We start from the raw sequence: 25,493 nt of genomic DNA on the forward strand, positions 1-25,493 counted from the left end.
TAGACAAGTTTATTGGTTATAAGTAAGATTATGCGTTAATTATTGTTAGACCGTTTTAAGTAAAAACAACTTCCCAACCCTTTTATAACAATCTTATACTTATAAGACTACACAATTTTTGATCGGGTTTGTGAAAAATATATTAACTTGTACAAATTAATAAATAATTTCATATCGTAAAATGTAATTAACACAAATTTACTTTCAATTGAATTTTGCACCTGTAAAAATGTTCAAATCTTAATTTCCACTATACATCAATCGTGTTTACTCAGAGATTCTTAAGAAATAATCATTGCACATAAAACTGAGGAAAATTTTCCTCAAACAGTGATTCACTTATGAGATAAGTGATAAAAATATAATTATGATGCTAGTGTCACCGTCCAATGCAGTCTGGCGCGGTGACAGCTCAATTGGCGCGAAAATCAACAGTCATGGGTTAAATGGTGGGATCAATACCAATTAGTGTTGAAAATTGCAGCAACGGTCTAAACGATAATTTCGCTTTTATTTACGATTCGTTCATCAAAGGATCTGAATATAATACAGGTAGTTACCTAGTAGCGTAACAATAGGGTGGCAGAGCTGGCAAAATGCCACGGGCCCCTGACCCAAGAGGGCCGCAGCCCAAGAGATATTATGTTCTATGGATGACTGTGAAGTCTCCAATACGCATTGGGTTAGCGCGGTGACTACAGACCATTCCCTCTGGCCTAAGAGAGGAGGCCTATGGCCATTAGTGGGACATATACAACGTGTAATTGAATACGCTGAAAATCTCGAAGTTTATTAAAATTAAACTGAGTATAACGTATCGATTTTTACTAATAGGGCCCCATCAAAACAATTTGCCACGGGTCCCAGGTGGTATAGTTACGCCACTGTACTTACCGCAAGTATTACATAATATATTTTAGGGATACGCAAACGCCTACGGGACGCTCATAAAGCGAAGTTATCGCACCCCATTGACACCCATTTAAGGTGGTTGTGTTGCTGGTCTTTGAGGGAGGAGTATACTCTCTTTTTAAAGAATTTGAGGTCGTATCTATTCTCGTCGTATTCTACAGTTCGCTAGTTCGCAAAAGAAAATGCATAGTGAAGCGGACTGTGGAAGGCTTTCCGTCGTCAAGGTGATGCGGGTGAGATCTGGAGTTAATACGGCTTGATGATGAAACGAGACAGGAGGAATCAACCCAACCAACTCTTCAGAACACTATCCATTGTACCCTTTGTAGAAAACGCAAAAACGCATAGAGAGAGATAATTGATATCACAGATATCACAGCCGTCTAACCATATACATCCTATCTTATTTTATTTTATCTCCTGTTTTGTGTCATTATAATGTACATTATATGACTTATTATTATCATTAAAATTTTCATAATAGCATAGATAAACATTAGAGAATAAATTTCTCCATTAATGAAAAATTATTTTGTGGGACAACTGAACGAAATCGAATCGAAATCCTATCAAGTCTAATCCACTTTCTGACTCTCCAATATGTGTGCTTAAAGTCAAAAGGAAAACCTATGAAAAATCAGGGTTATATGAAAATGGTACTCACCCATAGTACTACGCGACGTGAGCCCTCTAGTGGAGAAGGATCTGTCAAAGTTGGGCGGTGGACGGGACAGTGTGGCATTCCTTGACTGGTAGTGCGTGCGACCAGGGAAGCTGACCCGTGAACCGAAACGCGGGAATAGTGTACTGCGCGGTGGTGGCTCGGGGCTTGTTAGCCTGTAAACATTATACATAAATCTTCTGCATCTAACCTGTCATACTCAACTAACAATAACGATATGTATATGAAGTAATGTTGACCAACCTATTTGCCAAAAACCTTAATATACTTGAATGGGGCATTCTAAACTAAGGGTATTTGTGCAAATTTAAAGTAATAGCTACCATGCATGCTTGACATGGTAGTAACATATCTAAGGTACCTACTAGGTTGGATTCATTAAACTTGAAAAACCAAATAAACACAAAGAAATGTCTCTGACATTTCCCATGTAAAGTTCTAAATAGACTAGATTACAGTAGAATTATAAGTATTAAAAAATGCCAATGGGTTTTAACATAATTTTGTAGACATACATACTTAACGGAACTTGTTCTATCAATTTATTGTAGACAGTACACAATGCATTAATAAACCCAAGAATGAACGCAATAACTGAAATCTTTATATATATAAATCTTCTGTGCTTAATTGTAATTTATCTACTATACAGCATTTAAAGAAAATAGCTTTTTACCGGATTGAAGTTATGTATTATTATAAATTTACAACTATTTGACATAATTTTAAATTTATCCGACGTTTCGCGTGCTTTACAGCGTGTGTGGTCACGGTGACTGAAGACAAAAGATGTTGAATGTCAAAAAGTATCACAGCTGCAGAGAAAGTTGCATTATCTGTATTTATTTCCCCGGAGTTGGTATCGACTAAAAGATGGAGGTTTTGGCAAAAACCCGATTTTAGGACCCGTGGTCGGACAAATTTAAAATTATGTCAAATAGTTGTAAATTTATAATAATACATAACTTCAATCCGGTAAAAAGCGTTTTTCTTTAAATGTGTAATAAGGGTTATGTTAATCAAAGACAATACTACTACACAGCAGTCCTTTTTTTGTGTTTTCTAGTGGATTCGAGAACTAAAGCATTCTCATTTACAGATATTATTTTTTATAATTTGTGAGCCTCTTCACAAGATGTGTTCCACCTTGGATTCCATCACTAACATCGACCCCTTTTCGCACTCCTCTACTTCATTTAAGAATAAGTTAAAACTCTTAATATCTTAAGCTTTGTGTCGTCCTTGTTTTTTTGTTTTTGTAGCTGCTAGTTTAGTGTCAAATTTTGCTGTCATGTTTTGCCTTGTCTTACTTTGTATTGTATTTTTTATTAGTGAAACTTTTTTCGAGGATATGTCCAATATGTCTATTTATTTTATGTTTACATTTATTTTTATTTTTTCTATATAGTGATGTATCTGTTTAGTTTCCAATAAATAAATAAATATATTTATTTAAGACGTGTATAGAACATGTCTCGCCCACTAGTATAAGCAAGACACGTAATTATTCAATTATATATAATTATATATAGGTATTAATAAATCACCTGAAGAACGTATGATGTTCCACGCAGGTCTTCCACAATTTCTTTGCAGCGCGATGGTTGGCTAGTTTGAAGCCGACGGTAGATTCGAATTGCTCGAATTCACCCGGACGCAACTTCACATAGAAGTTGTGGCGTTTGTAGCTGATCTTGAGAATCTTCGGCCACGCGAAGCGATTGATACGAAGTCTGTAAATTATTTTATTAAGTACTAGCCGTTTCCCGCCCGCTTTGCTGGGGGAATAAAAATAGGAAATAAATAGAATTTTATGTTTCATTATTATTATTTTATTATTTTTTTCATATTTTTATTATTCTTCTTTTTAACTTCCCGCTAAGAAATTTGAAAATTTTCGAAAATCGAGTTTTTAACAGATGTTGACGTTTTGAGGTTCTAGGAAGCCTCCCCGAATGTTTCCGCGGTGAAGTCCGTATGTATAAATTTTCATAAAAGTTAAACAGCAATAAAAATGAAGGAACGTTGGAAATTAAAAGCCATAAACCATCTAGGAAAAATTTCGCATCGAATGGCAGTAGTTTCATGTCGATACGATCAGTGGTTTAGTCGTGAAGGAGCCTCAAACGAAGACCATTTTTCTTATACATATATAGATTAATATTTGAATATTAATATTTTAATTGAAGAAGAAAAATTATCCTTTATATGCTCGATGGTATAATATTCTAATTTATACAATTTTAATATTTATTTTCCTCTATTTGCAATCTAGGAAAGTCCAATAAAATGTTAGCTATATAATACTTTTAAATTATTTTAATGTTTATTCGTTTGTTTATTTTAAGCTTATCATATATAAAATATTAAAATTAAAATAAAAGCAGTGTTGGCCCAGCGGCATCAGCGTGCGACTCTCATACTTAAGGCCGTAGTTACTTAAGTAGTATTTCTATCTATATGCACATCTAACACTTACTAGAAGGAAAACATCGTGAGAAAACCGGCATGTCATAAATCCAAAGATCTAACTACTTTTTTTTTATAGAACAGGGGGCAAACGGGCAGAAGGCTCACCTGATGTTAAGTGATATGAACACTCTCAATGCCAGAGGGCTCGCGAGTGCGTTGCCGGCCTTTTACTTGTCTTTGATATAAAAATGATCAAAGAAATGGACGCAATCTGAGGCCAAGGATTAAGGTTATAGCGCATCTCATCATATATCATATAGTATATCTCTGAAGAAGTTTCTGATGAAGTGTCTATAATATTATTACTCACTTGTCTCTATACACCAGGAGACCGGACGAGCAGACACCCAGGGTAATATCAACATTCTCAGAATCTTTCGCTGGGTGCAAATCTACTCCATACATTGCCAACTTCTTTGCGTTCTCTAGGTAGTTCAGCTCGGCTTCGGCTGGGGTTTGACCTCTGTAAATAGTCGTAATTACAATTTGACAGGAATTCTATTCAGAATTCCTCATATATAAATCAAATGTTCTCACATTCGTGAGAACATTTCCAACATACAATCTATGTTAATGTTCTTAATAGTAACAAACACTGTAACTTTTTAAATATAATATTTACGACTAAAGGAAAAACTCAAAATATAATTCAAAGATTAGTCAAAAAGTTTATTAGACTGTTATACTGTATTGTTATATGTTTATTAGTACTAATAATTATTGTATAAATAAGTATCTTCATTCCAATCAACTTAAATTTTATAATCAAAGGTAAATCCATGCATTTGTAACAGCAGCTGCCGAGACCTGGGGGCCTACCTTGAACTTTTTTTTAAATTTAACTGTCAAACTTTCTTTAACAGATGTTTCTATAAAAATAAATAAAATATAAAATTATTTTCAATAATTCATCAATCACAATAAGCTATTATTTCTTAATATATATAAAACTATTATTTTGATATATTTAAACAAAGTTTTCTGGTGCTATGATAGTTGACACTTATTATTTTTAAACGTTTCCGTCAAATTTTGATTCGGTTTTATAAATATAAATTGTTCACAAATTTGTTTATTAAAAATAAATACTTATATCGAAGTTAATTCCTGATATAAAACTCTTTGCAAAAGATATTACAAATCAACTTATTACTCGAAAATCATAATAAAAATTATTTCCTTCAAATTGTACAAATTTAGTTTAAATACGTTAACTAATTCATATAATATAAATAATTATATTTTCTTTACAGCTGAAACCTGACAAACTCGCTGAATTGAGATTGAAATATATGAATATATGTTTATATTCAATTGAACATTGCCTGAAGACACCTTTTTCTATCGTGATGGAGTCATCCTAACTAAATAAATACTGTTATTGTAATATTTTCAAATGGCTTATTATTTACACATTATAAATTTGAAAAATACCTATGTTTTTTTAAACAACAAAAAGCAGAGGATAATCATATAATTCATGAACATAATGAGGAAATATAATTAATTCAAATAAAATTTAATTATAATAAATATCTACTACTGATATGGCATGCTTATTTATTATAAAATATGATATATTGGGGAATTATGTTTTTGTTGGACATGCCTAAATAATTAATTGAATATTATTGAACAGTTTGTGCAATTATTTATAGGTACACTGAAAATCTTCAATCATCGAATAAAAGTCGTTAATCTATAGCAAATTATAAACTCAATATCTACGAAGTCAGTAGAAAGGCATTGCGGTCTTGTTAATCATCTCCGTCGATATTTTAATAATTTATTTATAATCACACTTTCTAAAATACCGAAAAATATCCGAAACAAAGACATAGTAGATACATATTACATTTTATAGGTTCTTAACTATTATTTGGACATTTCGATACAAAAAAGTTGAACAAAAAGTAACTTTTTTAGAATCGCTTATTCTGTCATAGTTGGAAGGTGCAACTGTCAAAATTCGGTAAATAAATTATACAAATTGAGCGAACGAAATCTAATAACCGCTAAGGTCACGTGGGAACATAAACTGTCTCGTTTTTTCGATGTCATGGTACGAATTAGCGATGCATCTCAGTGGTAGGTTGTCAATAGGCTCGCAATAAGAGTTAATGTTAGGCCCCCAGATCACTTTCAGATATTTTAATTGCCATTTTAAGTGTTAATTTAATAATATTCAACAATTGTGTAATATTTTTAAACATCCAGTAATTCCAAACGTGATTTTTGTGATGTTTTTTATTTTAATTTGAAATTATATCAGATAAATTAAAAATTAATTTCTATAGCACTAACAACACTTATCTATCAAAGGCACAGAATCAGTCATTAATAATTTTAACTTAGTCTTACCTGTGTGTTTTATGTAACTCAACGACCTTCTCTTCCAGATCGGGTGTACAGCTGGCAGGTGGAACCAGCTTGAGCTGCTTGCATAGGCCAGCCCCTACCTCGCTATCCTCGTAATCTCCACGCTCGGATTGAAGTAGGTAACTCGCTAGGAGGGCGTGAGTCACCGCAGAACATGGTAGACGACCTGAGAGATATTGAGATGAGTTGAAATACGGCAAAATATCAATAGAATTAGTATTGGTAACCCATTACCAACGAGGACGTTGTTTGACCTTACAAATTGGGAGCATTTGATAATATACCACAATATTCATATGTCATGTCGTTTCCGGCTCGTAGGACCAAACCGTTCTTAGCGGTTTTTTGATTACTATTGCCACACATTCGATTAGTATTAGTGTGAATTCACCTTCTTTAGGTGATTAGCAATTTAAGTCTGTCGACGTTATAAACGCATTACATTTAAATAAAACATACCATCTAACAGATCTTTCCTAATGGCCAGCACTAGTTGATATCTAGTCAACTCCTCTTGGAGTTGTCCAGGCTCTGGTGGGTAGAACTTCACCGTGAAACGCACGTACCACGGCTCATCTGAAATTAATTTCAATATTTAACAGATATTATAACATATAAAGTAAAAAATCGAAAAAGATTTTTACAATACAAAATTTCAAAGATTAACTAGAAATGTTACGATCAATGTTTATATGAAAACCTGAAACACCACATCCGGAACTAAAAGGAAGCAGGAACATTCTTCGCATGTATAGAATCCGTTTACTCAACAATATACAATATAGCATTCAAACAATTTCGGCAGTCTACTGTGTACAGTTTATTTAGAAAATGTACATGATTGTGACTAGTGAAACTTTTACTGATATAGTCAAGTAAGTAAATAATAAACATATATACGTGGGTAACACTGAAAATGTTTAGAACTGGCCAGTTACAAACATTGCTAATGAAAACTTTTTTGAATTTAAATTTTAGAACCCTTTGGTAACCTAATATAGTATTTGTCATTTGTTTTTGAGAATTGGCGGCAAATCATTTTAGATTTAGTTAGTTTCGTTTTAGTAAAAACAATAAAAGTATTGGCAACTTTCTACATTAAGCCATTTATCATTTTCTAAACATTTTAAGTGTTGCCTAGGTATATATATAATACATATAACAAAACGGCAATAAATTGACTAAGCTTAAAGTTAAACAGAACAAGACAATTAATCTAAGTATAGACTGTCTGAACATACGTTTAAACAACTTGGATACGCGTTTGTCAAGGTCGACCCATGTCCTGGAGTCACCACGATCTTCATACAGCAGCCCAAAATAGTCCTTCTCCACCAGGTTAAGACTGTCACACACCTTTGATAGGAGATCATGTCCACGGACTTTTCTCTGAAATAAAAAAGTTATAAATTTAAAAAACACCGATTGTTAGGTAAGGGATCGTTCAAGTATTACGTAACGAATTTTGGGGGGGAGGGGGTCCTGTAAAACGTTACGATGCGGGGCGGGGATTTAATTACGCGTTATTTTTAATATTATTTTCGACTTTCCAGTACTTTACACAACAAAATGGTAACTTTAAGGTATAAAGAGTCACTAGGTGGTCACGAAACGTTTTACTATACTTGGGTACAGAAAAACGTTACGGCGCGTTTAATGGGGGAGGGGGTGTCAATAATCTCCAAAAATTGCGTGGCGTAATACTTGAACGCTCCTTAAAATGTTATTAATTAGTCATATTTGAAATAAGTATTTTATATAGTTTAGTATTTCTCTCAAATTGATGAAGGTGTACCAATTTGGACAGAATTTGATAAGTTTTTATACAAATTCTACACAACCTAGGTTGCTGCTTAGACCGACGCTTAAAGTATTTCGTCAATACATAGGTAAGTTATTAAATAAAATTTATAATTTGTATTTAAACTCGAATTTATTTCTTCATTCCATGGTTCAAATGCGTAGTCGTAGTCACAGCGAGATGACACAAACGCCTTAAAGTAAAATAATGTAATAAACTCGCTTTAAAATCTGTTACGGAAGTTTTATTTAACTGTGTTACAGTACTCGCGTCAAACAATTTAACTTTAGTTTAACCTACGCGCTCTACTGATATCGCAATTATTATGAGTCAGTTCGCTTTAGATAACTTACATCAACTTCGAGCTCCGTGACGGATCCATCTAGCATCTCCACTTTGACCCTGGCGAGGTTGCCGGACCGCTTCTTTGGAGATTCCTTCTTCTTCTCCTCCTTGCCATTTTTGCCGTCTTTCGTCACTCCCTCCGGCATTTTGCCACTCTTCTCTCAATACCTGGAATTACAAAAATATAATATTATTATAAGGTTCTAAGCATGATTCCGTCATACCTTTTTAATATTTTATCCCTTATATTGCTAAATGTATAGAAAATAGTTGGGACTCTTTAATTAATATATCCCGATGGTAGATAAAAATATACAATAATTATTTCAGTTCAAGCTATTTAGGATTGTAGATATGCTGTGCTTATCAAAGACAGGATAAAGGAAATAAACGTATCAACAGTTTATGTTAGTATTACATAATATAGTATTAAATGGGTGGAAATATAACTGAATTTCCTGTTAAGTAGTGCCAATTATAATTTTTCATAAAATAATATGCAAATAACAATCTAAAAGGCGTGACAATACAAGCTCTCACTGGCAAAAATACCGTAAAATTATTACTAAATATCCAATAACGTGTTTAGGTTCAAAATTACCATAGCATTGCGGTAAATATGATAACCACTTTACGAATAACTGTATTTAAATGTAAAATTTGTTAAATAATGATTGGATCGATTCGACACATCGTGAGATCTTATTACTTTTCCGTAACGTAAAAAATTATTAGTAAAAAATTTATAGAAAATATAAACTCTTCACCAGAGAGACGTATTGATTAAAATTATACACACGATAAGCTCTAGCTATGGGAGATTTGACATCACAATTTTATGTTCAGTGAAGCTATAAAACAAATAGAATCTAATATATAAAATTCTCGTGTTGCGGTGTTTGTAGTTAAACTCCTCCGAAACGGCTTGACCGATTCTCATGAACTTTTGTGTTCATATTGGGTATGTCTGAGAATCGGACAACATCTATTTTTCATCCCCCTAAATGTTAAGTCCACCCCAAATTTTTTCCTTTTCATTTTTAGATAATTTTATATATTTTATTATGATACAGCATTAAACAATACATACAACCCCTTATTTTCACCCCTCTACGATCAACACCTATTTTGTATTATAAATGATATACATGGCAAAACGACGTTTGCCAGGTCAGCTAGTACCTAATATATAAAATTCTTTTTATATGGCGTTTAAAAAACCTAGTGTAGAGAATATAAGTGCAAGTGCGGTATCTCGGACACACGAACATAGTCTAATCATTATAGAACACTAAGAGTGTTAATGAACATTACCTTAGTTTAAGCTATTTATTAGTATTGTAGAAAATTAAGTCAACATAATATTACTTATTAGCTAAAATTATTGTATAGACTCGCTTGTAATCCATGTGGAGTCGCACTCTTTTTGTGAACTTTATACGTAAAAAAATGGCGTAATATTTTCCCCTTAAAAAACTATCCCAAAGTTTAGTTTACAGCAAGCATAGCTTCGGACTGTAACTTATTAATAACGTTTTAATACGATTCGGATTAACTGTTACTGGCGTATAAATAAAATACAGAATACACTGTACACAAAATTAACCACCACAACTCCACACACGGAAATATAAATTTTAAGTAAAAACCCACTCGCAACGTAATCAAACAGGAATAAAATTGTGACAGAAAAGATCTCGTACGGTGAAACAAAAGTCTTCGATTTATAGATGCCTCGTGTTACGTATTATTTATCATACTAAAAAAAACATATATTGATTTGTTATAGTTTATCTCAATTTGGTCCATGGTTCACGGTCTTGCCAAATGTTAAACATTGAAACATGATTCATACTACATGAAAATTTATAGTCCAATAGAGTTTTCAATTTGATGAGTCATATGATGGTCTAATGCTCAATAATTGAATCGTCAATTAAAATTCTTGCCAATTGAAACTATTCTAAGTATGTTGAAGTCAATATTTTTGAAGTTATACTTCTTTTAGGCGCGTTAGGGAAAAATTATGATTGTAAATTTTTACGATGCGCGCGCACTCCGTCACAAAAACTGACACCCTGAAGTTAGCTATAGTCAACATTTTAGTTTTTTCTATTGCTAGTGTCGTTTTTTCTACAGACGTAGAATAAGGCGAGTGATAAAAAAATTAAAAAGATTTTTATCTTGTTACGCCAAAGAAGTATAACTTGTAACGCGTGTACATAAGTACACACATGTTTTTTTTTATTAAAACAGTTTAATTAAATACAAACATTTTTGCGTCTTTCATTTAGAGTCTGGCTAATGAAAGAAGATAATTGAATTATTTGAAAACTTTCGGATGGCAACACAGAATGTCATTGAATTTCTTAGGTTAGATTTATTGTCTTTTATTTATATTATATATTTTTTCCGAATAGTTAACAGGTATAATAGTCTAACATTTAAGGCACACTTGACCAGAGCATCAGCTTAACTAACAAAATCTCATAAGTATAGTGGTTTAGGCTTGCGACACGTTTTATCCTTATCTACACTATAACCTACTTAGTACATAATTTGTAAGAAATATACCATATAACTTATCATACAATTAAGAGTGGCGGAGAATCTTTCCACATCCGTTATACTCCCTTGATTTGTAATCTATCACTTACTTGTTGACATGAATCCTATTTTGATTTGACTTTGAATATGTACCTTCAATTGGCGTAGCATTATAGTAAAGCTTATTCAAATATCCTAAACACTGAGGTATGTCCATCCGTTTGGCCCATTGTCATTCATAGTTCGTCCATACCGAATTGGTATACAATGGTCTGTGTAATTTGTATATAATCAATTCATGCCTTCCTATTTTAGAACCCAGATTTGTTTAAATTTACATAGAGAAGAATAGCTTCCCTTGCTTATTCCTCATAGTAAAATAATGATTATTATCTCATAATAAAGCTTTGTTACAATTAGTTCAACATAAGCATAACACTTGGCGATTAAAAAGAGTGGTGGAGAGTTTATTGCCTGTTCTTCTCTTCCGTTCTACATCCATGATTTGAGAACTGGCAGTAAATGTAAAATTAGAATCATTTCATATATATATATATATATATATATATATATATATTTTTTTTTTGACGTTCATAAGTCTACCTTTTGTTACCTATATGAATAAATATTTTTTGAATTTTGAAAGATCTCCCTCTGTCAAAAATTCTATAATCATGATGACAGACAGATGACAAGATGGAACTCAATCGAAATTTAGCCTTAGTGCGACAGCGTTTGCAAGGTTCAAGGTGATTTTTAAATAAAAAATCTCCATAATACTTAAACGTCTTTTAATAAGACAAAATAACACCATTTCGATGACCGCATAGACCGACCTAAATATAGAGGCATGGACATCGGCGACCGCATGTCATCATCGGACCATGACCTAATTGTCGCAATTGGCTGGATTACTACAACATGACCGCTACACCCAAATACTGAAAAAAATAGCCAATTGCTACGGCGCGGCTCTTGATTTGACTCTTTCCAATATGCAAGAGCATCTATCCATATCCTACACAAAAGTTTCGGTTAACATTCAAATTCTAGGCGATTTTTAAAAATAAACTAAACTAAATTGGCGATGATATTACCCCTTAATTTAATTATCGCGGCATTAAAACCCTGCTTAATGAGAAATGTAGTGATTTATCCCTGGTTAGGAGCTGAGGCAATAAACTTTTGCAGCAAGCACACTCCAAAGACCTAAGACGACCACAAAACGACATAAGATTTTCTATTACCGTAGTTCGATACCTCACTTTTACGGCTTTCATACAAAATCTGACGTGTTAGATAGAGAAGGCTGATCACCTTAAAACTAATGAACACATAATTGTGTCTGCCTCTAGCTTTGTGACTCAAACTCTATATAAATTATCTCAAATATTAGCGCTCCAGGTACCTTCATCATCGCATTATACGCATGGTTGGTTTTTTTTCTTCTTTTTTTATGGAAATAGTTTTAACTTTATTTCAAGTAAAATGTAGGGAAACTACACGCGAGAAAAAACAAACATAGACATAAAAACGAAACAAAGGGAGGGCGCAGGGTTGTATAGAGGTCCCGCCTTCTAGGGCATCAATTATTGTTAATGAAGTTAGAGTGTCGGTTGGTCGTAATATGAAATATTTAGGGCTCATTCTTGATGGTAGGTGGAAGTTTGAGGATCATTTTAAAGCCCTTGGTTCGAGACTAGTTGGTGCAGCAGGGGCACTAAGTCGTCTGCTTCCAAATATAGGTGGACCTGACGAACGGTGTCGGAGGCTTTACTGTGGGATCATTCGAAGCATGGCACTTTACGGAGCCCCAGTGTGGCAAGACTCGCTCACTGTAACCAATAAAATCCTTCTACGGAGGCCGCAAAGGGTTGTGGCAAGAAGAATAGTCCGTTGTTACCGAACGGTGTCTTTTACCGCTTGTTGTATATTGGCTGGCACTCCACCTTGGGAGTTAGAGGCTGAGGCTCTCACTTTAGTATACAATCACCGGATGGAGTCGAGGGCTGAAGGTATTTACCCTGGTGTTGAGGAAGTCGAGAATTTAAGACGTTTGGCGCGATCAGCTACTATGCAAAAATGGTACCAAGACTTAGCTAACCCAGCAGCGGGGCATAGAACGGTGGAGGCTATTCGTCCTGTACTTAGTGACTGGGCAAATAGAAAAAGTGGTGCCCTTACTTTTCGTCTTGTGCAGGTGTTGACAGGACATGGATGTTTTGGGCGATACTTGCATGACATCGTGCGGCGGGAACCAACACCGAGCTGCTTGGAGTGTGGCGCAAATGATGATACTGCACAGCATACGTTGGAGGATTGTCCGCAGTGGTCTCAGTTACGTCATAATCTTAGTTCTGTGGTGGGTAATAACCTTGCTTTGCCTTGTGTTGTACAAAAAATGGTCGGCAGTGACGAGGTATGGAATGCAGTGGTATCCTTCTGTGAGCATGTCATGCTACAGAAGGAGACAGCAGAACGAGAGAGGGAGCGCTTTAGGACGAATCCTAGGGGTAGAAGACGGGGAGTAAATAGGAGAAGATATGCCCATCTCCTACCTCCTATGTAGTGTATACTGCACCAGAGGTTTCTGAGTGAAACATGCCGTTGAGGTCCCGGTAGAATGCGACAGCGACCCCGGAGCCTCTGTAACGTGGCTTTGTCGGAACAACTCGAGGTGGTTTTAGTGGGTATTGCTCACCCAGTCTCTGAATAGCAGAGATTTTGGCGTGGGTCGAGTCCCACATACCCCTGTTCAGGGGATGCGCAAATGCATTTCCACCTCGGATATCAAAAAAAAAAAAAAAAAAAAAAAAGTTGTATAGAGGTCTGAAGAGGTTTGACCATTTTCCGCATAAAAGGTTGCAACCCTAGCTAAATATTAAATAACGATTTGTATTAGTTATCTGTTGCATCGATATGTAGGTTTAGTGATAACATAAAACCTATTAACTGTGCTGGATCTCTTCCAAAATATACAAGAGATGATTGATACTGGTTCACAGTTTAGTTTATATTTATATTACATAAATTATTACTGCGATCGTCATCAAAGGGAATATATATATTATTTAAATACTCCTCATCAATTTAAGCTTTTTTACATGTATATTTTATGTAAAAATATATACCAAAACACTATATTGTTTTGGGCATACAAGTCTGTGGTTCAGGAAATAACCTCCTATATTAAATAGGTATCTTTTCTTTTTGGGAAGACCTCCTTTGGGAGCCAATTCCATACCAATAATATTGTTTAGCCGTTTACATACGTTGTTGAAATCTTAATGAATTCGAAATTAAATTTGGGCTATTTGAAAAAAATAAATATTTTATTTATTACATGACGCCTTTTACCCGAAGGGGAGGCAGAGACCACGGATCCCAACTTTCTACTGTGCTGTCATACCTCCTGACATTCACCATACATACTCGTCGGTTATGGATACTTTTATCTTGTCCAACACTAAATAAAATTTACAACGATTATCATATACAGCCCCTTGTGGACCTTATCCTCCTCAAGTATATTTCGCCATCGCAATCTATTTCGTGCTTATTGCGTCTTCAAACACCAAGTATCAAGGTCCTTGACACCTCCATCACCAACACAGCATCGGTCTACCGGGTTATCTCTTGACACCAGGTTGTAGCTCAGTGAGGACCTTGGGATTCTGACATCCACCATAATAAAATAAAAATAATTTTATATGTACTTAGAAAAACGTGCATTGTATACACAAGTACGAATGCACTTCCGAGATCAGTCGAGTGTGAAGCCGTGACGTCACGCTATTGTTTATACCCATCATAAAGTTGAACAAGGTGCCATTTTTAAACAGAAATAATTATTTCAATATAAAATAAACATGAAATAATTTCAACTATGCTAATAAGATCAAAATGTAATGTATAACAACGATTAATCTAGGTTTTGATAGAAAAAAATATTAGCTGTAGGTACATTGGAACTTTATATTATAAAATTTGTTCGCACACCTCGTTAATCGTTTTTCTGTCTTACAATCTTTGTTCCTATGCTAAGCCTCATTCAAACCTGTTTTCAACCTCAAAATTTATCTGCTTCCACAAATTTAAAAAAATTCTAAGCTCTACCTTAAAATGATATCCGTTTAAGACTCTTCATTACATACACAACTGGCTAGCTAATTTCCCTTACACACGTGTTAGGGAAATAAGGTAACCAAAACCTTCTAGGCCTCAGATTTCTGTATGTGTTTCATGCTCATTTGTCATTGTCATTTCTTGGAATGTAGGTGATAAGTCTTCTGTGTCTGGCACACACTGGCTTTTACTTTTTGGGTCTAAGGCAAGCCGGTGTCCTTAACGTTTTCTTTAATCCTACGATCGAGAAAGAAAGTACATTGATTTTATGAAAAGTAAAAAATCATTTATTCATATAGGTAATTCAATGTACACTTATGAACGTCAAAAAAGAAATATACATTAAATGCTTCTAATTTTACATTTACTGCTAGTTCCCAAATCAAGGGGGTAGAATGGAAGAGAAGAACTGGCAATAATATAATAATATTATGTCCAACAGCCAGGATTCGAATCTACCTCCTCAGGAATGAGATTCGCATGCTTAACCCACCAGGCCCACACTGCTCGGTTTCAATTAAATATACAATTCAATCATATAATATAAGACTCAAAAATGTGTCCATTATCGCTCCTACAGTGGTTGCCAAATAAACCGGTCCTCGCACTAAAAGTTCGTCGCGTACTCATCATGTAAATTGAAGCTGATTTATCAATATAAAAAAATAAACGTGTTTTCTCTAGTTAGCCCGTTTATAACCCGTGATGTCATTTGTTAAGCTTAAATATAATAATTAAAACATAATGACTCATTTGCACTAATAATAACTATTATAACAGATTCGCACGTTCGCATTACGTCACGCTGTTTAGAACCAGGTCAATGGTAATGTTTTAATATTAAAACATTAATGCAATTATATATAGTTTTACCGTGGTGCTTGCGATAAAATAAAAATTAAAAAAAAAATGTTTATTATGGAATCTAAGAAACATGTATCACTTATTCTACGTCATTAAATTTGTATCGGTAGGCATCCCTACTCATCGGCAAAGAAGACAGAGGGTGTAGGCCGAGAGAAAAAGCCGGGATAAAAAACTCTCGGTATCGTGTTCGATTCCCGGTCGGAGTTAAATTTAAATTTAACAGGAAGTGAGAAGCAGGCCGTGGTTCGTCCTCACGTGGTGTGATTTTTCTAAGGCTACCATAAAAGGGGTACTGTGAGCCTAGCTATACAGTATGAAAATATCAGATATTGTTGTCCCCACGAAATACTACGTGGTGTAAAGATACAACTGAAAAAATTGAACGCTTTTTATTTGTGTTGTTCATATTTCAAAGACCACGCATACGCATATGCGTCCTAATCCAACAAATTTAGTTCCTTATTAGCACTATAATTATATCAATTAGTCAACGTAACTCGGACGTTGATCAAATATGGTAAATTATAAACAGGAAACTAATAAAATATGCTATCATCTAAAATTTGAGCAGCTCAAATACTACGGTAAGTTTCTGTGGTTTCAAAGATTCTACACATCATAGTTTATGTATATCTAGACGAAATTTCAGAGCGTCTGGTCGCAATACATCACACGGTCGAATACTCGGTATGCATTATAATGATTTGTTATGTACATAATCTTGACGTTTACAACACTTTAATACCACTGTATCGGCATTGGAGTTCGATTTTCAAATATAAACTCTCATAGTGAGAAAAATCCTGGCAGGCACGGAAAAAAATAACTCCAACTTTGACACTCGGCTCGATAAAAAAAGTTTTTTTATTCACATCCGTTTTGGCGGAAACGGTTTTATTCTAATTTTAAAGTTAAACATTCTCTATGGAAGAAGTAAGATTGTAATGTTCCCAAGCGTTATTAAAAACATCATCAAAAGCTGTCACTTGTTTTCACGTCACACCTATACTCCGGCGAACACAAAAGGGACCTTGATTAAAAAGCGATGCGTGTATAAAACATTCAACCCGCCATGTATATTAATAAATACTATGCGTTGAGCAGTCGAGACATGTAGTCACAGACAACGGAAAATGTGGGCAAAACACGTTACATAAATTACTCTCTGATTAAATGCTGTCAAAGATGACATGTTGGTGGCCAATACACGGAAGATATCGAGAGAAAGAAACCACGTACACATACACCCGAACCCAATAAATAATCCTCAATCTCAGATTGAAAACAGTTTGAGATCAGAGCGTGACAGTCGATCGATCTCCTATCTGCATCCCAATAACCAAACCCTACGAAGACTATCCATTTTTGGCGACGGATAAAATGCTCTTTGTCGTTCCATTTTACCGAGTTTTCACTCATATTTGATAATCAATGTAAACCAAATAAAGTAAATTAAACCGTACAAATAACATCAAAATATACATGTATATGTTTAAAACATAAGAAACAGTTTTTTTAAGTATTTAAAAAACTGGTGTAAGTTAAAATCTGTTAAAATAATTAACTGTTGAAATCGAGCTTTCGTCAACTGTCATTTTCATACAAAGGTCTATCCACAGACACCGATACGACCTCCCATGGATAGCTTGTATCGACAGATGGCTATTACAATCCGTCGATTGGTTATTGGCACATTTGTTACAATTTTGATTGATTAAGATTACTATCTCAGATGGTTGATTATGGATTGAGATCGGTTATTGGGTTCGGGCGATAGTCGTTTTTTAATTCAAAATTAAATTTGGAATCAATTAAAATTGGCCAGTAAATGTCGGTTGCGTCTATGGTTGATATGACTCGAAATACGTAAATATTAAATTAGGTTAGCAAAATGCATTATCTCTTAATATGTACGTATTATCTGTAGAGACAAATCTGCACAAACATAAATGATGGAGAGTTTCTTTTTTTTTTAATTTCGTTACTAGTGTTTATTTATGAAAAAGACAACAAATATTATGTGTAGTCCTTCAGCTATGGTGTCACTTCGTCTCGTCTCAGTTGACGGATCGATGCACAGACGACGCCATATTATTTATTCATAGCTTACCGAACATTACGCAATGGCGAAAACACGTCTTGTGGTATTTTTCAAAGAACAAAATATATTAAATCATTTAAGTAGAAAAATAATTTTATGCTATTCTAGGTTAAACTTTTTCTATATAATATAACAGGAAACTTTTGTTTTTAGATTTTATTTCCATACTAGGGTTGCCTGGAAGAAATCGCTTGCTATGCGAAAGTTGTTACCTAATAACTTATGTAACCTGTTTTAATATGTTGTAAATAAATAAATGTTAACCTATTAAGATCAATAAAACTAGTCCATAGGTCGCTGGTTCATATCCGGCTCGAAGGACCATTATGTAGGGCACTAGTGTAAATAGTTACCCAACACACACGGTTATTCCAGCTGCAGAGCGTGGACTGTATATTAATTGTTTCCAGGTGAGGTCAGGCGTAGAAAAAACACTTATTTTTCAGTTATTAACACACCACTTTATTAGAGCACAATTTACAATCACGAATGGAAGCGGAAGGAAGTAAAAACCATAGACAAATGTATATGAAGAAAAATTACAGGTAACAAAAAGAAACTATCAATCGAATCATAGATATTAAATTATGTTGCCAACAAATGGCTCTAATTACTGTTAACTTTAATGAACCACTCTGAGTACATATAAAGGCTCACGAACTTAACTAATACTATAATTTAACAGCTATTTATACCTATCCCATGCTAAAAATTCGTAATATTTCGTGCCTCCTCACGCGAACCGCACCTTAATGACGGTTGAACATGTTATTTGGAATTTTCAGTTTCCCTGGAAAACTGCAATTTAATTGGATGTTTTTGTAGTTGATATAATTTATATATTAAATTCTCGCATGAACAATCCGCTGTTGAATATTTAAATTTCCAGATTTTTTATAATTAGGAAAAAGCTATCGCGTTTTCAATTTAACACGGAGAAACCATTCCCTTAGTTATTTGTTTATTTTACAATACATCAATGCAACCAGAGACAAGGCAAAATATATTCGATTCGAATGCGAAAAATATAAAAAAGCAAGCTAATCAGTGATTATCACATTCTTGTTAGCCTTCTGCGATTATTTTACAAACAATTTCTAAAGTATCTAAGTGACTTATAATAAAAATTTAGATAATTATTCAGATATTTCGATTTGGGTAGCTAAAATGAATTATTTTGCAAAAATTATTAAATTCAAATAATTAAAAACCATCCAACCTACTACGAGGTGGAAACAGACAGTAACTATATTCTTATAATCAATTCTTTACACCAATTATACTATTTTACTTAATACATTGTGTCTTCACTGAGACATCATGGATAAGTCTAACCTAATTGACTAAGTGTCCAATAACACTACTAACAGTGCCTTATAAGAGAAAGACACTCTTGTTCTTGTGTTTCACTTACCACTTAAAACTAAAGGCCGATTTACATTATATTAGTGTTTAGGAGAGTGCTTTAGGATAGTACTTTAGTTGAAACATGTAAACGCTACTTGCTTTAGTACGGTTCTACTTGACTTTCAAGTTGAATCAAAATAGAATCGCTTTTTATTTTTGTTTCAAGTGATACCCCTCCCGCTCCCGCGCACCCCCCGAGATCTTGCCTCGTTGTATGTAAACACGTAATTTAGTAAAATCTTTAGGAGAGTGCATAAGTGCCGTGAAACGCGTGCGTGTTTTTTGATTTTTAAAGATGGCTAAATGGTCGGAAGTTACAACTATCAAATTTGTGTCTGAATATGTTGTTCACGAATGTTTGTGGAACGTTAAAAACAATTTATACAAAAACAAACAGGCTAGGCATTCGGCATGTAACACTGCCTTAAAAGAAGCTATTTTATTTATTATTTATATTTAGTTTATTTATTTCGAATAAAATCTCGTCTTCTATTTGTTCCATAACAGTTAGTATTTTGCGTAGAATAGAGCGTATTTGCCGACGTCGCTGCGCGTTCATTGTGGCGCTGTAATGATACTCTACTGGAAGAAATGTAAACGTTCATTCGCAACGCACTAAAGCACTAAATAACTTGCCTTTCAAGTTGTACTAAAGCACTCTCCTAAACACTAATATAATGTAAATCGGCCTTAACGTGTATTTACACCAATTCACTAATTCCTGGAAGAAATCGCTTGTTAGCGATAAGGCCGCCAGTTGCCTTATAACTTTTGTAACATGTTTTTTTTGTATTTTTGTTATGTGTATGTTTGTGAATAAGGTAATAAAGCATAAATAAATAAATAATTCAAAAGGTTTTGTCCTTTTCAATCTTCTCACTAGGCCCTGTCAAGAAGTTGACATTCACGTGGTGGTATGACTATTAACTAGTCAAAATATTTGGTTGTAAAAACCGATAGTCGTAACAGCCGATGACGTTGTTATTAAGAACCTTATACAATAGAATTCAGCCGGGACCTTTGATTTTGGTCAATATAACCGGTATGTTGATCTGAACGATGTCGTCGAAAACGGGTTTGACTGTATATATATTTTGGTTTGTATGTCAGAGGGGGAAATACAACGCTGAAGTTTGCAGAGATAGGGCGCGCTCAATCTCACATAGACATATACAAATATGTATATATATTCTATGAACTATTGAATACCTAAAAATATCTGTCGAGCTTACCGCATTGGGGTGACCCAAACTTATTTTGTATAAATATTCCAGTTTCGTTTACATCGTACATATCCCAGTTGGAATTACGTATCTCCGCAATACTGATGGTTGCACAGGTCAGTAGATCAACTCTAGGCTCTACTACTGCCAAATAAATTGTTCCAAAGTCCTATACAATAAATAACATCTAAAAGTGACTTTAACCACAAACACCATAAACATGACAATACGACCTTGCGGTTGATTAGCTACTAGCCACACCTCTTCGGTCTAACACACCCAGTTGAGAGTTTATGTAAATTATAGCGTAAAGCTTACGTCTCGTATTTAGTATATAGGTATATAGGAACTGTGTGCCGAACGCACAAGTAAATTTTCATACTTAAAATATTACGAAAACGTTATTAGTAATAAAGAATTAATTTTTGTAATATACTTGCGGACCCGACAGACGTTGTCCTGTCTTAACTATGAATATTGAATTGTAAAAGCGCTATGCATCTATCGTAACAAAAGTCAGGATTACTTAATATGGTGATTAGGTATTTTAAATTTTCTAATTTTCCGCGCAATTTTCTTATTTTTTTCTTTCATAAGAACACAACAAAAAAAAGAATTAGCGAAATCGGTCCAGTCGTTCACGCGTGATACCGTGGCCAAGAGAAATTGGGATTGATTTTTATATACTATAGAAATAATAATAATTTTATAAAAATACAGGACGGCATAATAAGAACTGGACACTTTCCATCGCTGTGGAGAGTCTCACAAGTAATTATGATACCTAAAGTAGGGAAGCCAGTGAACGAACTTAGCTCTTACAGGCCGATTAGTCTGCTAACCGTAACTTCAAAACTTTTTGAGTCAGTCCTACAGCACAGATTATTGGAGGAGATTCATCAAAGAGCCATAATCCCGGACCACCAGTTTGGTTTTCGCCAGCAGCATGGCACTGTGGAACAAGTCCATAGAATCTGCTCTGTAATAAGGAAGGCACTAGAGAGAAAGGAGTACTGCTCCTCTGCCTTCCTAGACGTGCAGCAGGCGTTTGATAGAGTATGGCACAAAGGTCTCTTGTATAAAGTAAAAACTCTTCTACCCTGTACATTCTTCCCCATCATTAAATCTTATCTAACAGAAAGAATATTTCAAGTAAGAGAAGAAGATTGTACATCGCCATTTCACTCAATCAAAGCTGGAGTACCGCAGGGGTCTGTCCTGGGCCCAGTCTTATATACCATTTACACATGTGATTTACCACAAAGCGAACACGTCACATTAGCAACATTCGCAGACGATACTGCTGTACTGGCATGTAGTAATAGCCCAATCGAAGCTTCAGACTTCCTACAGACTGGATTGCAAGAAATTGAAACCTGGCTTTCAAAGTGGAGAATAAAAACTAGTGTGACAAAATCTGTTCATGTAACCTTCACTCTCCGTAGAGGAGACTGTCCGCCAGTAACTCTGTGCAATCAACAACTTCCGCAAGAAAACTGTGTAAAATACTTGGGAATACACCTTGATAGGAGACTCGTATGGAAACAACACATACAGAAGAAGAGAGAAGAAATCAACCTGAAATACAGAGGACTCTACTGGCTTCTTGGCAGAAATTCCAAACTGTCAGTAGATAATAAGCTACTCATCTACGAAATGCTCTTGAAACCAATTTGGACATACGGGATTCAACTATGGGGTTCGGCGTGTGACTCTAACATAAGTATCAAACAGAGGGTTCAAAATTACATTTTGAAACAAATATCCAACTGTCCGTGGTTTATAAAAACATCGGAAATTCATGAGCACCTCAAAATCAGGACTGTCAAAGAGGAGATCAAGACCTGGAGTATGAAATACAAAAAAAGGCTAGAAATGCATCCTAACAAGCTTGCCACGCAACTAACCATACCGGACCTAATAAATAGGCTTAAAAGGCGACAAATCCTAAGTCTTGATAGACACAGTTGAAAGAGAGGAGCAGTCTCGATGGAGATTTTGCTTTGAACGCCTAACAGCTCTCAACACATCTGCTCATAGTCTAGCTGACTGATTGCAAGATAAAGACTTATAAAAAAATAAAAAAAAATAAAAAAATACAGGACAGCTCTATTTTTTTTATTAGAAAATATTTTGTGTCTGTAAGTTCCCGTTGAAATATATACCACAACGGCAAAACAAAATGTGTAGGGAAGTAACAGTAAAAGCCGCGTTTATAAATTAAAAAAAAAAATTACGATCTATTCGGTCTAAAACGTTTATCTACGTGACTTTCTCGGATACTATTTCTATACAACTGTATTCTTAAAATGAAAAATTACAATTCTGTCAAACTTGCGCAACTAAATCTTTAGAATACCACTGCCAACGGACGCAATGACCGACTTTTAGACTGACTTTAAACCGCCTAAGAGTAAACAACGGCCCGTTAAAACGGCGCTGAACTCACGCATTTCGCCGTTTAACGGAATGTATTGTGAGGTTTTCTTTGTATTATTCGTTATACAACCAGCGAGAGTGCGGTGAAAGTGTTTGCGGTTAGACTGTGCTTTTTGTAGGGGAATTGCGTTGGTGAAAAACGCCAAGAGACTTTCTTTTTGAGTGTCATTTACAATAACAATGAAAATTATTTTTTGCGAAGAAACAAAATAGCAAGGAATACACTATTATAGCCAACATTGTCTTTTTGGTGTTGTAAGAAGAAAACATGCGAAATTAAACACGTTCTTACGACGCATTTTTTTTTTAGTACAGAAGTCTCACGTAGCACTAAATCTCAACGTAGAATCTTACTCTTACATCTAAAAATCTACATTTAAGGCACAGAAGTATCTCATAAAGTACCTAACATACAAAATTAATCAATAAAACAGATGAAGTAGTCAGACGCCAAGACCTATAAATTATAGAGGCACTGGATCATTACATATTGCATTATCTAACAAATCTAAAAACATAAAATGCGGAGCTGTCTGGCAAATATTAAAATTACCGTCTGACCACTATAGGAAGACAAGGCATATGACATTTCATATCGAAATAGTAATTCGCACCATAACCACAATTACGCTTTTCACTCTCCATTGATCCCACAATAATAGGTATACATTTACAACAACATTAATATATAACAAAATATCATATCTTTGGAAATTTATAAATCACTAAGTGACCGGGCAAACGTCTTTTTGCCATGTATATCAATTATAATAAAAAAATAGAGGTTGATCGTAGAGGGGTGAAAGTTAGGGGTTGTATGTATTTTTTAATGCTGTATAATAAAAAAATAAAAACAGAAAAAAAATATCTAAAAATAAAAATAAAATATTTAGGGGTGGACTACCCTCAACATTTAGGGGGATGAAAAATAGATGTTGTCCGATTCTCAGAAATACCCAATATGCACACAAAATTTCATGAGAATCGGTCGAGCCGTTTCGGAGGAGTTTAACCACAAATACCGCGACACGAGAATTTTATATATTAGATTAAAGGGAAATGTACCCATTCGTAAACTACAGATAGTGAAATCCACGAAGACGCGCCCCACTTTTCCTTTTAACCGCTTATAGTATATAATATGTGGGCAAGCTTCCGTCAATGTTTGAGTGTTATAAGTACACACGCACACTACAATGAATAGCTGACGGTTCGCAACTGACGCTTGGAGCAAACTCCCCGCACCCCGCGATCCCCTCAACCAAAAATTGGCGGGGCGCGTCTTCGCGAATTGCACTATCTACACCTTTTAGGCTGAAAGCTAAGTTAGCAAAGCGCTCTGTTCTAATAAATTATGTAGTACTATACACTTAAAATGCAATTAACTAAACTCATTTTTTATAAGTACTAGCCTTTCCTAGCATCTGACTTCTGCTATATTTTGAAAATACATACTCAGAGCTATCTAATAGTGAAATAATTATTGAAATCGGTCAGAAAAGAGAAATCAACTTGGTCAGTTCAACGACCCTATGCTATCAAAAACAACTCTATAGTAAACAAACAGCCCTAAATGTAAGCATGGCGACGCCCAACCTCCCTCCCACCCCCATTTCCCGGGAAAACCACCCCCTTCTGGCGCAGGATATTGCGTGGTCGTTGCTGATATACACAACTACGATTAAACTTTACACTAATTAGCTTTACTGGATCAGTTTTATCCGTGAATTTTGTTTGTCAACCACTCAAATATGGTATATATTATATTAACGAAAAAAATTGTATTTACTAACTAGCCCGGCAAACTTCGTTTTGTACTGTATATTATTTATAGAAAACACTTTTTTTAGTTCTAAAAAAATAACTATCTATTATAATAACAAATAGGGGTTGATCTCTAAGGCTACATGAAAATTAAGGGTTGTATGTATTTTTGTGTCTAAAAAATAAAATTTTGAGGTGGAAACCCCTAATCTCTTAGGGGGTTGAAAGATAGATAGTATCCGATTCTCAGACTTGATAATATTTTGAAAACTACATGTATTTTAAGTAGACGTGCTGCTCTATATTTTAGAAGCACACACGCACCACAAAAGCTCTGATTTTTCCCTACGCATCGATCAAACACCCCCCTTGAATCATCCTTTGCCTTTGTTCGAACCCCATAACCTAAATTGGAGTGTCTGTTAATGA

The 25,493-nt window shown here is 34.6% G+C and overlaps 1 protein-coding gene across 4 annotated transcripts in view; it reads right to left on the bottom strand.

The window, feature by feature from the left end:
* The window catches only part of LOC125050109 (protein 4.1 homolog), a 65,935-nt gene that overhangs the window by 16,044 nt on the left and 24,398 nt on the right, over positions 1-25,493 (bottom strand). For all 4 annotated transcript variants that reach the window (XM_047649719.1, XM_047649718.1, XM_047649716.1 and 1 more), the window contains exons 2-8: positions 8,600-8,759; positions 7,687-7,834; positions 6,905-7,021; positions 6,428-6,611; positions 4,377-4,529; positions 3,142-3,327; positions 1,577-1,749 (exon numbers count right to left, since the gene is read on the bottom strand). In XM_047649719.1, coding sequence (XP_047505675.1) covers positions 1,577-1,749; positions 3,142-3,327; positions 4,377-4,529; positions 6,428-6,611; positions 6,905-7,021; positions 7,687-7,834; positions 8,600-8,737 — 1,099 coding nt within the window. In that variant the 5' untranslated portion in view covers positions 8,738-8,759. The remainder of the gene's footprint in view (positions 1-1,576; positions 1,750-3,141; positions 3,328-4,376; positions 4,530-6,427; positions 6,612-6,904; positions 7,022-7,686; positions 7,835-8,599; positions 8,760-25,493) is intronic.

Source organism: Pieris napi, chromosome 6, assembly GCF_905475465.1.
Source record: "Pieris napi chromosome 6, ilPieNapi1.2, whole genome shotgun sequence".
NCBI classification, from domain to species: Eukaryota; Metazoa; Arthropoda; class Insecta; order Lepidoptera; family Pieridae; genus Pieris; species Pieris napi.